This window comes from Danio aesculapii, chromosome 11 (assembly GCF_903798145.1).
Source record: "Danio aesculapii chromosome 11, fDanAes4.1, whole genome shotgun sequence".
Lineage (NCBI taxonomy): Eukaryota > Metazoa > Chordata > Actinopteri > Cypriniformes > Danionidae > Danio > Danio aesculapii.
The window spans coordinates 2669739-2683949 of NC_079445.1; the positions used below are offsets into that span (position 1 = coordinate 2669739).

At 36.3% G+C, this 14211-nt stretch overlaps 1 protein-coding gene across 2 annotated transcripts in view; it reads right to left on the reverse strand.

Moving 5' to 3' along the window:
* Positions 1-1320: 1320 nt before the first annotated feature.
* inpp1 (inositol polyphosphate-1-phosphatase) overlaps positions 1321-14211 on the reverse strand; it is a 17909-nt gene continuing 5018 nt past the window's right edge. For both annotated transcript variants that reach the window (XM_056468420.1, XM_056468421.1), the window contains exons 3-6: positions 14017-14077; positions 10366-10566; positions 6438-6612; positions 1321-3616 (exon numbers count right to left, since the gene is read on the reverse strand). In XM_056468420.1, the coding sequence (XP_056324395.1) occupies positions 3118-3616; positions 6438-6612; positions 10366-10566; positions 14017-14077 (936 nt within the window). In that variant the 3' untranslated portion in view covers positions 1321-3117. The remainder of the gene's footprint in view (positions 3617-6437; positions 6613-10365; positions 10567-14016; positions 14078-14211) is intronic.

Genomic DNA, 14211 nt, shown 5'->3' on the forward strand with positions numbered 1-14211 from the left:
CCTATAAGGGGTAGTTTCGGAGAGTTATAAAACATTATTTGTGTGCTATTTTAAGCTTAAACTTCACAAACACTTATTTTAGAGACTTATTTTACATAAAGACTTACTTCAGAGACTTATTTTACATCTTGTAAAATTGGGCATAATAGGTAATCTTTCACCTCAGCTCTCAGATCTACATGGAGTAAACAAAAACAAAGTAAGTATGCACAAACACTATAATCTGCTGTTTTACTCCATGGAACTCCATACAAAACCCAGACATTTGTTGCACAGGCCTATCTGAAGCGTAATACTGCTAACTGATGATCAACAGTTAAAATTACACATCTGACCTCTTCCCAACAGAGAAAACACTAACATTCAAGAATGCACGATTATATGGTGGCTTTGCAATCCAAAAATGGCATTATAATGAAAGTCAATGGGGTAAAAACAGCCCCAAACATAACCAAAGGGGAGTCAATTTGAACAATACTCTAGGGTTATTAATTGTGTGCGAATTATTCATTGATGATCGGGGGGGGGGGGGGGGGGGGGGGGATTGTTACATGCCTCAGTAAATAAAATTTCTGAATGTTTTTAAATTACAGGTAATTTATTAATGTTTTAATGTACATTTGGTGCATTTAAGAGGTTACTGTAAATCAAACTATACAAATTATGTCTTTTTTTGGGCTACATGCAGATATAAACACCTATTTTACAAGACATGTGTTTTGTGGATACTTAAGATGTCTATTGGTGCTCTAGAACTGCCAGTTTCACACTATTGAATGATATTTTCCAAAGTACTGATCAGTGCATATATGCATTCACAATGATATGAACCCTTATAGGCCAATGTAAATTTATACGATACATTTTTAATTATTAATATTTAAGATGTAGATTAGAAAAAGCTATGTCTTACTATTAAAGGACTGACCCCCCCCCCCCCCCCCCCCCCCATTACCATTTGTTTTGATGTCCTTAAGGCTGGATCAAGCATTAATAAGGGGGTCAATCCCCCCAAACCCTCCTGTAATTCACACCCTGCACTGTAAAAAAGTATTATTAAGTAAAGACCACCTTTCATGAATATTTTTAGTGAATTTCCTACTATAAATAAATAAAAACACGTATTTACTGATTAGTAATATGCCTTGCTAAGAAGTCAATCGGGACAGATTTAGAAGGGAATTATCTCAGTACTTTTTTTTTTAACTCAGAGATTCCTGATTTGCATTTCAGCCAAATATTGTCCCATCCTAACAAACCAATTGTCAATCCAAATGTATAAATCTCAAGTTCAAGAAGAAATAAATGCACAAGAAAACGTTTAAAAATTCACAACGGCTTTATTACAGCATTTAAATATGATCAGTGCCTTATATTTAATTTACTTATATATAATTTCTCACTTGACATTTAACAGTACATTCGTTTTTACACCATATTCATTATTATCCACCGACACTTAAGAGATGAAAGCTGCAGCAGGTCAGATGTGTTTCCGCTGTTTTCCACTCTCAGGACTCACTTCTTACACTCAAATATTACAAAACACCGTAAAAGGCCATGAATCTGGGTGTGTGTATGTGTGTGATAATCCTGCTTTCCTTCCGTAACACTTCATTTTATCAGGACATTCACACCATCACGAGGATGACACAAAAATCGAATGCAAAAATACATCTTGCTAATATTTACGAGTATAATAAGTATTAAACATGTGATGCTTTTTTCCTGTGGATAATATTAATAAAGGAGCTGTTGACATGGAGTTGAATCAGATTTCGGTAAAAACCCAAACAATACAAACATAAAAATAAACCAAAACAAATCTGAAAGATGAGTTCTGTGTAATAACAATGAAATGACAGAAGGAGAAAGTGCTGAACTACTGAAATGTATTTAATACTTTATATTAAAGGCTTTATTGGTGCTGACAGCTTAAAGACGCCTCTCATATGGAGAATGAAGCACATGCATTGCTCAGGTGTGAGTTTCTCACAGACTTCTTCAACAGAGTGTTAAAATCTTGATGATTCCGTGGGCCTCTTCTATAAAATCAGAGCTTTAATTTGTATTCTCTATTGGATTCGGCTCAGGTGATTGGCTTGGCCATTCTACAGCTTGATTTTCTTTCTCTGAAAGCATCTGAGAGTCTCCTTGGCTGTGTTTTGGATCATTGTCCTGCTGAAATGTCCACCCTGGTCTTATCTTCATCCTCCTGCTAATGTAGATGTTGGACTGAAGCAGCTGATGTTCATTTACACTGTGTAAGGGCAGAGGGTTGCCCTTTGATTTCAGCTGCTGTCTGGGCTTTCACTGCCGAACTACACCTCCCTTTCTTCATGTGTTCAATACTTTTTTCCCTACGTCGTTTCATTTTATTACAGATCTCTTCATTTGTAAACTATTTAGATTTGTTTTCTTTGGATTGATGGATTTCTTCAGTTGTTCCCAACATCTGGAGAAAATGTCAAGTCAACAGCACCTTTAGAAATATGTTTTCTGAAAAAAATGGTGACGTGTTCAATACTTATTTTCTCCGCTGTACATTGCAGATAAGCATTATGATTTATTTTCTAATTAGCTATAGCTCTAATTTAATATTTGAATATGCTAATAAATCTTATTATACAACTATCATCATAAAGAAGATAAAATATAGCATAAACTAAACATACTATTCATCATAAGCTTGTAATGTAAATGAAATGAAATCTCTTCAACTAACCATGGATACATGATCACAGATACAGTGATTGCATAGTAAACTTAATTTAAATGGTTTCGTGTTTGTTAGCCTTGCAGTTGTGGCTGAATGATGCGCAGGTTAGTGTATACTCCATCAGCTGCTTTCATTTCTGTCAGTTTAGCATTTAATTCAAGAACTAATAAACTATTACAACAATGTTTTGTGTCTAATTTGTATATCTTGTGTCAATGCATCAAGCATGCTAAAGTACATCCAGACGGTTATTCTCACGGAATAAACCCTTCAGTCTCGAGCTGCTAAGGCTTTACTCTTCTCTAACAACCTCCTGGATGTACTTTATGTTTTACTTAACTAAGGAAACCTTAATGTGTGATTGTTTCGTTCCAAACTTGCATAAGCACTTATATTAGTTAGATCGTTCCAGCTAGCACCGCTATGACTTTCTCAATGACGCTGGAGTCTAAATATGCGATTATTCCTCCTTGATTGGCCCATCGATCCACACCATAACTCTGCTGGTCCTCTGATGGCTGATGGTATGTGATTTCGGTGGCGTATTCGGTGTTTTTAGCCTGCATACATGCGCTCAAATCAGAAACTCCACCACCCAGAGCCCGCAGAATCGCATGAGGAGCGCACGAGTCCCATTTAAAGGTGCTTCCCTCAGATAACACATACACGTCTGCTAGACCCTGCAAAACACACAGGATTTTGTATCCGGCGCCGGATGCGAACATTAGCGAGCCGTTGGAGAGCTTTGCGAGCGCATCCTTCACCTCGGACCGCTCACTGGAGCTCAATAATACGGATAAATGTTCGCTCTTCTGTGCATGAGACCGTCTGTGTTGTGCGAGCGAACATACGTTCACATCTTCATATGAAACACCCCACACGTGCTGGCCTTTCCATCTATAAAACCAACACATTGTTTAATACACTTACATATTTGACTGAACCATCACATTAAATTATAAGAAGATGTTTTGATGAATGTTGGAAATATGCATCCATTGACTTGCAAATACTGTGGAAGTAAGTGGTTACAGGTGTTCCAACATTCTTCAAAATATTTTCTTTTGCGTTTAACAGAATAAAAAAAACACAATCGGTTTTGAACAAGTTTAGTTTTAATGTCACCTTTGACTGTGAAATGACTGAAATCATTGAGTGTAGTGATTTTGAACTGTAATATGCTCAAAATCTGCCGGAACTACTTTAGCCGTGCACTTAATTGTAAATAACTGCACACCTTACAATGCTAATCAGCCAATCATATCCAAAAAGTTTTAAAAGAGCACTGATTTCATGTGTTTCTTTAAATGCAAATTAGCTGCTGCACCCCGCCCCCTTTCCAGAAAAAGGTGGAGCCTTTTCAGCTAGTGCTTCAGTTACTCAGTCAAAAACAAGTAAAACATCTAGTGTTTTAAAGTCTTGTCAGTTTAAACTCCTGATATATGGTTTATACAACAAATTACAGTTTAGTAAATGATGCTAGAACTTGCATTTTTGGGTGAACTATTCTTTTATTGTGACAATAAAAGTGACTTGATTTGATTTGATTTACAGTATATTAGTAAATGTGGACTAATAGTCTATAACACAATGATTTTAACCAGGCTCTGTGCTAGAGTTGCATGACTTGGGGGCAATTTTAGGCTTATGTACTTATAGTTAATATATTTGATAGTTTTGTCATTTTGTTTTGTTTGCGTCTTAAATAAGACCAAAATTATTATAGCACTCTGAGAATGTCGTCTATAAGCCACGAACAATCTTTAGTTTTTTTCCCCATATAGACAGTTGTGATCTAAATGTATGGCACTGTTGCCTTGAAAAAAAATTGTACATAAAAAGTCCAAGAAATTATTCTGTGTTGTTTATCTTTTTTTGTCTTAAAAAAATAATAAATAAAATTTAATTAAAATCAAACAAATCAAAATTCATAAGAACTCAATACATATTCAAAAAGTAAAAAAGGAGCACTGATTTCACGTGTGTCTCTTTAAATGCAAATTAGCTGCTGCACCCGCCCACTTTCCAGAAGAGGGTGGAGCCTTTACAGCTAGTGCTTCAGTTACTCAGTCTACAACAAATGAAACATCTAGTGTTTTAAAGTCTTGTCAACTGCTGATATATGGTTTATAACTTGCATTTTTGGGTGAACTATCCTTTTATTGTGACAATAAAAGTGACTTGATTTGATTTGATTTACAGTATATTAGTAAATGTGGACTAATAGTCTATAACACAATGATTTTAACCAGGCTCTTTACTAGAGTTGCATGACTTGGGGGCAATTTTAGGCTTATGTACTTATAGTTAATATATTTGATATTTACTTTTTCGCAATTTTTAGTTTTGTTTGCGTCTTAAATAAGACCAAAATTATTATAGCACTCTGAGAATGTCGTCTATAAGCCACGAACAATCTTTAGTTTTTTTCCCCATATAGACAGTTGTGATCTAAATGTATGGCACTGTTGCCTTGAAAAAAATTGTACATAAAAAGTCCAAGAAATTATTCTGTGTTGTTTATCTTTTTTGTCTTAAAAAAATAATAAATAAAATTTAATTAAAATCAAACAAATCAAAATTCATAAGAACTCAATACATATTCAAAAAGTAAAAAAGGAGCACTGATTTCACGTGTGTCTCTTTAAATGCAAATTAGCTGCTGCACCCGCCCACTTTCCAGAAGAGGGTGGAGCCTTTACAGCTAGTGCTTCGGTTACTCAGTCTACAACAATTGAAACATCTAGTGTTTTAAAGTATTGTCAACTGCTGATATATGGTTTATATATGAAGTTAAGTTTGAGTAAATGATGTCAGAATTCACATTTTTGGGTGAACTAGCCCTTTAAATCCACAGTAGTTGAGTAATTTATGACAAAGTTTATAACTCAATGATTTTAGTCAGGTGTAGTACTAGACTTTCATGATTGGGGGACAATTAAAAATTGTGGTAGGGATGCATTTATTAGGTTTATGCATTTATAGTATATTCATAGTTCATGTATTCATGATATATATTTAATATTTGCTTCCTTTTTTAGTTTTGCCATTTTGTTCTGTGTGTGTGACTCAAATAAGACCATATTTACTATAGCACATTGAGAATGCCATGTTTAAAGGCCACAAACAACGTATAGCAACATTGATAATAATTTATTTTCCCCATATAAACAGTTGTGGTCAAAATTAATGGCACCCTTGCTCCCTTAAAGTAGAGCAAAAAAGTAGGGTAAATTAATTTGTACTGTTTATCTTGTTTGTCTTTTCAAAATAAAATAAAACAAAATAAATTGAAATAAAAAATCATTCAAATCAAACAAATGAAAATGCGTAAAAACTCATTACTCATTATTATTACATATTCATATGGCAAAAAACCCCACTGATTTTATGTGCGTCTCTTTAAATGCAAATTAGCTGCTGCTCCCGCCCCCTTTCCAGAAGAGGGTGGAGCCTTTACAGCTAGTGCTTCGGTTACTCAGCATACCTGCCAACACTCCCGTTTTTCCCGGGAGTCTCCCCTATCTCAGACCCATCTCCCGCCACCCTCCCGTTTTGTCATTTCTCCCGGGAAAACTCCTGGAATTTCCCCCCCTTCCCCCCGGTCTCCCGGATTTTCAGAGACAAATGTTGGCAGGTATGTTACTCAGTCAACAACAAATAAAACATATTAAATAAAACAATGCAAATAAAACAATGCAAGTATAAGCATTCTTACCGTTTCCCTGTGGAGTCTTTGCGGTTGAATGGCTGGTTTATGACGCCCATAACTGGCTGACCAGTGGCCCGTAAGTAAACCCCAATCAGAACCAAAGCGCAGGGCAGTCCGGACACACAAAACCCTTCATCTGGCTCCTCTTCCTCTTTTCCTTCAATGTACTGGCTTGTCCCATCTGCCCAAAGAATATAACCAATAAATAAATATTAATAACCCTATTTAATCCCTCACACACAAAATAATAAGGTTACCCTGAAGGTCATTCATTCTTTCATTTTCTTTTCGGCTTTATTAATCTAGGATCGCCACAGCAGAATGAACTGCCAACTTATCCAGCATATGTTTTACGCAGCGGATGCCCTTCCAGCTGCAACCAATCACTGGTAAACACCCATACACACATTCACACATACATTACGGACAATTTAGCTTACCCAATTGACCTATAGCACATGTCTTTGGACTTGTGGGGAAACCAGAACACCTGGAGGAAACCCACGTGAATGCGGGGAGAACGTGCAAACTTCACACAGAAATGCCAACTGACCCAGCCGAGGCTCAAACTAGCGGCTTTCTTGCTGTGAGGCGAGAGCGCTACCCACTGCATCGCCCAACTATGAAGTTTTCATTTCCTTTTCACATTTCTTAAAGGGGTAGTTCACAAAAAAATGTAAATTCTGTCATCATTTACTCACCCTTTACTTGTCTGTGAACACAAAAGAAGATAGTTTGAAGAATGCTGAAGACTGTAACCATTTACTTCTATAGTAAAAAAAAAAAAATACTATGGAAGTCATTAGATACAGGTTTCATTTACATTTGACACAAAAAGAAAACTAAAAAAAGGTTTAAAACCACTTGAGGGAGAGTAAATGGTGAGTAAATTTTCTTTTTTTGGTTAACGATTGAATACAAACCTAACAGATCACTCAGATCTTTAGGATCAAATAGATTAGAAATCCCAAGAGTTCAGTCAAAGCAGGGAGAATCGGCTTTCAGCTATTACGCCCCCCGCTGCTGGAATCAGCTTCCAGAAATGATCAGATGTGCTCCAACATTAGGCACGTTCAAATCAAGACTGAAAACACATCTGTTTAGCTGTGCCTTTACTGAATGAGCACTGTGCTACGTCCGACAGATCGAACTACTATGTTTTTCTCTTCTTTTTAATTCTTTTATAATCAGCTTTTATTTTATTTTATTTCTATTTTTACCATTTCTATTATTTGTTTTTATTTCTCTTATACTTGTTTCTTTTATTCCTGTTTATGTAAAGCACTTTGAATTGCCACTGTGTATGAAATGTGCTATATAAATAAACTTGCCTTGCCTATAAAAAAACGATCCCTTTAACAGGTTATTATTTAAACCAAAAAAAACCTCTAAATTTGCTAACACCAAGTCATAACAATATACGACAAGACATTGGGACACATGATTAAAGGCATCTTTTTTCCATGTTATAAGGAGTTTTTGTCCCATCCATCCACAATGGCAAATTTTAGACACTAAATTTTATTTCTGCAGCAGAACAACAGCATAAACTATGACAATGATCACCTCGGGTACTGATGATGTGCTTTATTCAGTGTTAAATGCTACCAGTGCGAGTTTAAATATCATTTTACATTACATTTAGCTATGTGGAAAGTGTCAGCAGATAGTTCACATTAGATCTGGAAAACAAAGAACCAACTGAACTTTTATTGACCTTAATAAGGTTTTGTATTTAGTATATTGATTAATTAAGATTATTTAATTAACAATGTAACATATTGATCTCAAGAATATTTATTAGATTAATTTGCATTGCTCAGGTGTGAGTGTTTCACAGACTACAACAGAGTGCAGAAATATTGATGGTTCTGTGGCTCTCATCTATCAAATCTGAGCTTTATTTAGTATTCTCTATTGGATTCAGCTCAGGTGATTGGCTGGGCCATTCTACAGCTTGATTTTCTTTCTCTGAAAGCATCTGAGAGTTTCCTTGGCTGTGTTTTGGATCATTGTCTTGCTGAAATGTCAACCCTGGTTTCATCTTCATCCTCCTGCTAATGTAGATGTTAGACTGAAGCAGCTGATATTCATTTACTCTGAGGAAGGGCAGAGGGTTGCTGAAGAACTACTGAGAGATTTCAGCTGCTGTCTGGGCTTTCACTGCTGAACTACACCTCCCTTTCTTCATGTGTTCAATACTATTCCCTGTTTCACTTAATTTTATTACAGATAACTTAATTTGTAAACTAATTAGATTTGTTTTCTTTACATATATGGATTTCTTAAAATCCGGGGAAAATTTCAAGTCAACAGCACCTTTAGAAATATGTTTTCTGAGAAAATGGTGACCTGTTCTTTACATATTTCCCCCACTGTGGGTGGGTGGATGGACGGACGGAGATAACCATTTGTTCATTCTAGTTAATACATTAACTAATGGGATCTTACTGTAAAATCTTACCAGAATATTAGTGTTGAAGACTACTATGCTCACCAACATGGAGGCATTTATAAACCTCTTCCTCATATCTCACATAATTCTTTTCTAACCATTTCCCATTGCTCTTCAAACACTTGATGGTAACAGATACACTCTCTGTCACTATCTTTTAAAACACTAGTCTTAGCTTTTTCCATCCCATAGATTTCCTTCATTTACACTACATGACTATAAACATCTCATTTAAGCTGAGCACTGTATATATTATATAATCAGTGGCATAACATGGTCTTAAAAACAACAATAGTATCACTTATCGCAATCATTTCTGTAACAATACATCACAACAACAATTATTTATAGTGACAGCCGCAGTTCCTCCTCTCATGTTTCATTTGAGCCTTTTCACATAGTTTCATACTTAAGCAACAAGTTCTGCAACTACTGAACAATGAGACACCTACACACTTACAATCTACAATCTTGCTTGAAGTGTCACCAAACCCCTGACATTTCAACACTTGCAGTTTATCTATGAAAAGCGTCTCTCCCACGCTGCACTCACAGACACGAGTGCTTTCTTATTGGATGAGAACACACGGCCTCATGAATATTTATGAGCACACTGAAACTTACAGTAAACAAGTAGGAGTGTAATATTCCAAGTCACTTCCTGTAACGTTGGCGTGGTGCAAGTTTCAAACATAGAAAATAAAACACCACACACACACAAACTCAAAATTAACCCGTTTTTGACTAAAATTGAAATTCAGACATTATCTTTGTCTTTTGAAGTCACATGTACTATTCAGGTGTGAGTTTCTCACAGACTTCTTCAACAGAGTGTCAAAATCTTGATGGTTCTGTGGGTCTCGTCTATCAAATCAGAGCCTTAATTTGTATTCTCTATTGGATTCAGATCAGGTGATTGGCTGGGCCATTCTACAGCTTGATTTTCTTTCTCTGAAAGCTTCTGGGAGTTTCCTTGGCTGTGTTTTGGATCATTGTCTTGCTGAAATGTCCACCCTGGTTTCATCTTCATCCTCCTGCTAATGTAGATGTTGGACTGAAGCAGCTGATATTCATTTACACTGAGGAAGAGCAGAGGGTTGCTGAAGAACTACTGAGAGATTTCAGCTGCTGTCTGGGCTTTCACTGCCTTTCTACACCTCCCTTTCTTCATGTGTTCAATAATTTTTTCCCTGCATTGTTTCATTTTATTACGCATAACTTCATTTGTAAACTAATAAGGTTTGTTTTCTTTGCTTGTATGGATGTCAACGGCACCTTTAGAAATATGTTTTCTATGCGTTTAATATTTTCCCTGCTGTAAATCCTGCATGGCGCCTCATATAAAACAAACCCTAAACGAGCAAAAGTGAACGCAAATATCAATGTAAATAATTGTTATTCGTCTTCATGTTATTCAGGAGTTTAAAGGAAATTAGTCGGCAAGTAAAAGGGTCAATTTTAAAATGACAAACTCTATACCGATGGGATCAATCCAGATGCCCACGTCGGCAGGGCTGATGGAGATCTGCAGGGATTCAGCCATCTGGTCTTGGAGCTGGAGGTCCTGGTGGATCACTTCAGACAGGAGAGACGCAGCGGTCTGATCTCCATCCAGAACTTTAGCCAGCAGAGCAGTCGTGTCCTCTTGCTGAGCACATACAGTCACAGTAACACTCTCCCCTAAATCAAGCACACACAAACCACAGTCAGATGACTCCATTTATATGAATTACACATTAACTAGCTCGAAATTTGTGGCTTTTTGACTAAGAAGCGTAATCAAAAATGATGAAATGTTTGAAATGTATGATTATAAGGCTGTCAAGTGCATATGCTATTTGCGTACAATGGTTTCAGCTGTTTCTATGTATTAAATTGACAATAAATTTGGTTACTTCCTGAAACCCTTACAAGCCAAGAGTAATTGGAAATTGTATATTACACTTCATTCATTCATTTTCAATTCCCTTTATTATTCAGGGGTCTCCACAGCAGAATGAACCGGCAACTTATCCAGCATATGTTTTACGCAGCGGATGCCCTTCCAGCTGCAACCCGACACTGGGAAAACACCCATACACTCCCGCATTCACACACACACTCATACACTATGGCCAATTTAGCTTATTCAATTCACCTATAGCGCATGTGTTTGGACTGTGGGGGAAACCGGAGCACCCGGAGGAAACCCACGCCAACACAGGGAGAACATGCAAACTCCACACAGAAATGCCAACTGAACCAGCCGGGGCTGGAACCAGCGAACTTCTTGCTGCTAAGCGATCATCCTATCAACTGTGCCACTTTATACGACATCTATGCTATGGAAAAAACTACATGTTCTCCTCGCCTTCAGATAAATGTATTCAGAAATTTCTTGACCAAATGGTCTGATTATGTAAGGTTACTCTCTCCAGATTTAGTAGGAGCATAAAATAATCGCTACTTGGTTTTAATCTGCATGGTAGCCATTTTCTAATTCAATAACCAGTAAGCTTTCTCTCACAGTCTCCTCTTCAGACTACGAACACAGATTTAACATTATTTAATACAGAGTTTGACTATTAGGTGTATATTTGACTTTCCCCGAATTGTGTACTTTTGTTATTAATATTGTTTACATTATAATTTTATCGCTATTGTTATTATTTACTTTGTTTATTTAATTTTTTACATTGTATTTTTCTTTCTATATTATATAAAAAAGTCAAATGATTTGCAGTGAAATGTATCCCCTTTCAAGCTGAAATATTGTATTGGTTATGCTGCGACAAGTATTAAGGTCTTTGACAAAACTAATGTTTCTGAAAACGTTAATAAATAATGTCGTTTTCCTATTTCCCTAGAAATGTTTTGCTCCATAATATCAATATTCTCATAAAATAGTCCTTAATGATACTTACAACTTTTTATTATCGTCCAATCATTTGCCTATGAGGTACTCGGCCAAAACCTAACCACAGATATCATCCCATCTGATTTTAAAATGATTTGCATAACCCTGAATCACACCCTAGCATAAGCAACCATAGTAAAATCCGGCTACAACCTGTGATCAGAAATCCAGCTGATTAAATTCAGTGTAATTAAGGCAGGAAGTTTTTAGTTCTTATTCTGCGCAATGCATCCTTACAGGGGGTGCCTCTGGGCTCTGTACTTGTTCCATTTTAGTTTTCTAAAATAATGTTTACATGATTCCTTTGGGGGTGGGACAGTGGCTCAGGTGGGTAGCACTGTCGCCTTACAGCTAGAAGGTTGCTGGTTCGAGTCCTGGCTGGGCCAGTTGGCATTTCTGTGTGAAGCTCCCCGTGTTGGCGTGGGTTTCCTCCAGGTGCTCCGGTTTCCTCCACAGTCCAAACACATGCGCTATAGGTGAATTGAGTAAACTAAATTGGCCGTAGTGTACGGATGTGTGTGTGAATGAGTGTGTAAGGGTTGTTTCCTAGTACTGGCTTGAACCTGGAATGGGCATCTGCTGCGTTAATCATATGCTGGAATAGTTGGCGGTTCATTTTACTGTGGTGACCTCTGAAATGGAGACTAAGCTGAAGGAAAATAATTGAATGACTCCTTTATTTCTTGTACCAATGCTAAAAGGATGGCACTGTTACAGTATTAAAACTCTGACTGAATCATCAAAATAAATATATGTTTAACCTTTAACCAGACGTAATGTTTGCTCAGTTTTATTGCAATCTGCTTTTCCAACAGTCATCAAAAACAACATCTGCCATGTACAGAAATATTGACCACATGGCAGCTTAAATACAAATACGCAACCCCCCATGTTATAGATGTAAAATGTATAACGTTAGAAGTCACAGGAATATTTTTGGCAATAGCCAACAAGACATTGTAGCACGTCATGATTTTGCAAAGTATGATGTAATCCTGGATTAGCATCTGTGTTGATCCTGGAACATCATTTTAGCTGGAAAAAGTTATCTATATCTATTCCCTACCTCTAAACACAACCATAACTGTTAATTATTCCCAAAATCAGAGAGGAATAATAGTTGGATAACAATCATGCAGAAGTGCATAAACCTAACCGTAAGCCTAAACTTAACATAAACAGTTAATTATCCCTTAATCCTGAATGGCTGATTGGAATGTTGTTCCAGGATCAACATAGATGTTAATCCAGGAACATGTCCTACTTGGTGAAATCAGGTTGGCCTACATTGTATGGGTAAAAATGCCAAAAATCATTATAATATTTGGTAAAAAATCATGTGAGATAAAAACATTTTGTAAATTTACTACTGTAAATACAGTAAAACTTAATTTTTATTAGTAGTGTGCATTGCTAAGCTCTTCATTTAGACAGTTTTAAAGGTGATTTCTATAGATTTCTATTAACCTTCAGATTCCAGATTTTCAAATAATTGTATCTCAGCCAAAATTGTCCTATCATAACAAACCATGCATCAATTGAAATATTAATTACTCAAAACAAATCTCAGATTCAGACATTTGACCCTTAAAGAGGACCTATTATGCAAAAATCACTTTTATAAGGGTTTTAAACACCGTTGTGTGGCCACAATGTGTGAATATCACTAGACCTTATTGGTAAATTAAGTCTATTTTTTTAAATCACATTTGATATAAACAGTCTGCAGAAACACTTTGATTGACATTCTCCCTTTGTACGTGTCATCTGAGAAGGAAAGCTCCGCCCACTAGTGACCATCTCTCCCTCGTTAGCATAAACAGCCCTGAGTGAGAAGCAGCTGTCTGCCATTAGAGCTTTGACTCTGCCACTATGCTGACACATATGCATTTGTAGCTCTGCCCTCTTGAAAAGAGCACAATCTCAATTGAATTTAAAGCGACAGTCACAAAAACACCACAATTAAGATCGAAGCCTAAAAGGGTCAGTTTCAGAGAGTTAGAAAAATTATTTGTGTGGTATTTTGAGCTGAAACTTCACATACACACTCTAGGGAGTCATCAGTGACTTATTTTATATCTTGTAAAAAGGGACATAATAGGTCCCCCTTAAGATTGGTTTAGTGGTCCAGGGTCACATATGGCGTGTGGTGAACATTTGAATATGACTGAATAATTTGCATACAGAAACCTTTTGAAATGCAGCACAAATCAAAGCCTCTCAGTGTAACTCACCAAGTCCATTTTCAAACTTGTTGGATTCCTCTCCCTGAATAAAGCCAGTCAGTTCTGGAAACTATAACGCAAGAATGGAAAATGTTCAGGCCTCAGTCAGCTTGAATTGAAAAAAAAATATTATACATATACATTATATATATATATATATATATATATATATATATATATATATATATATATATATATATACAC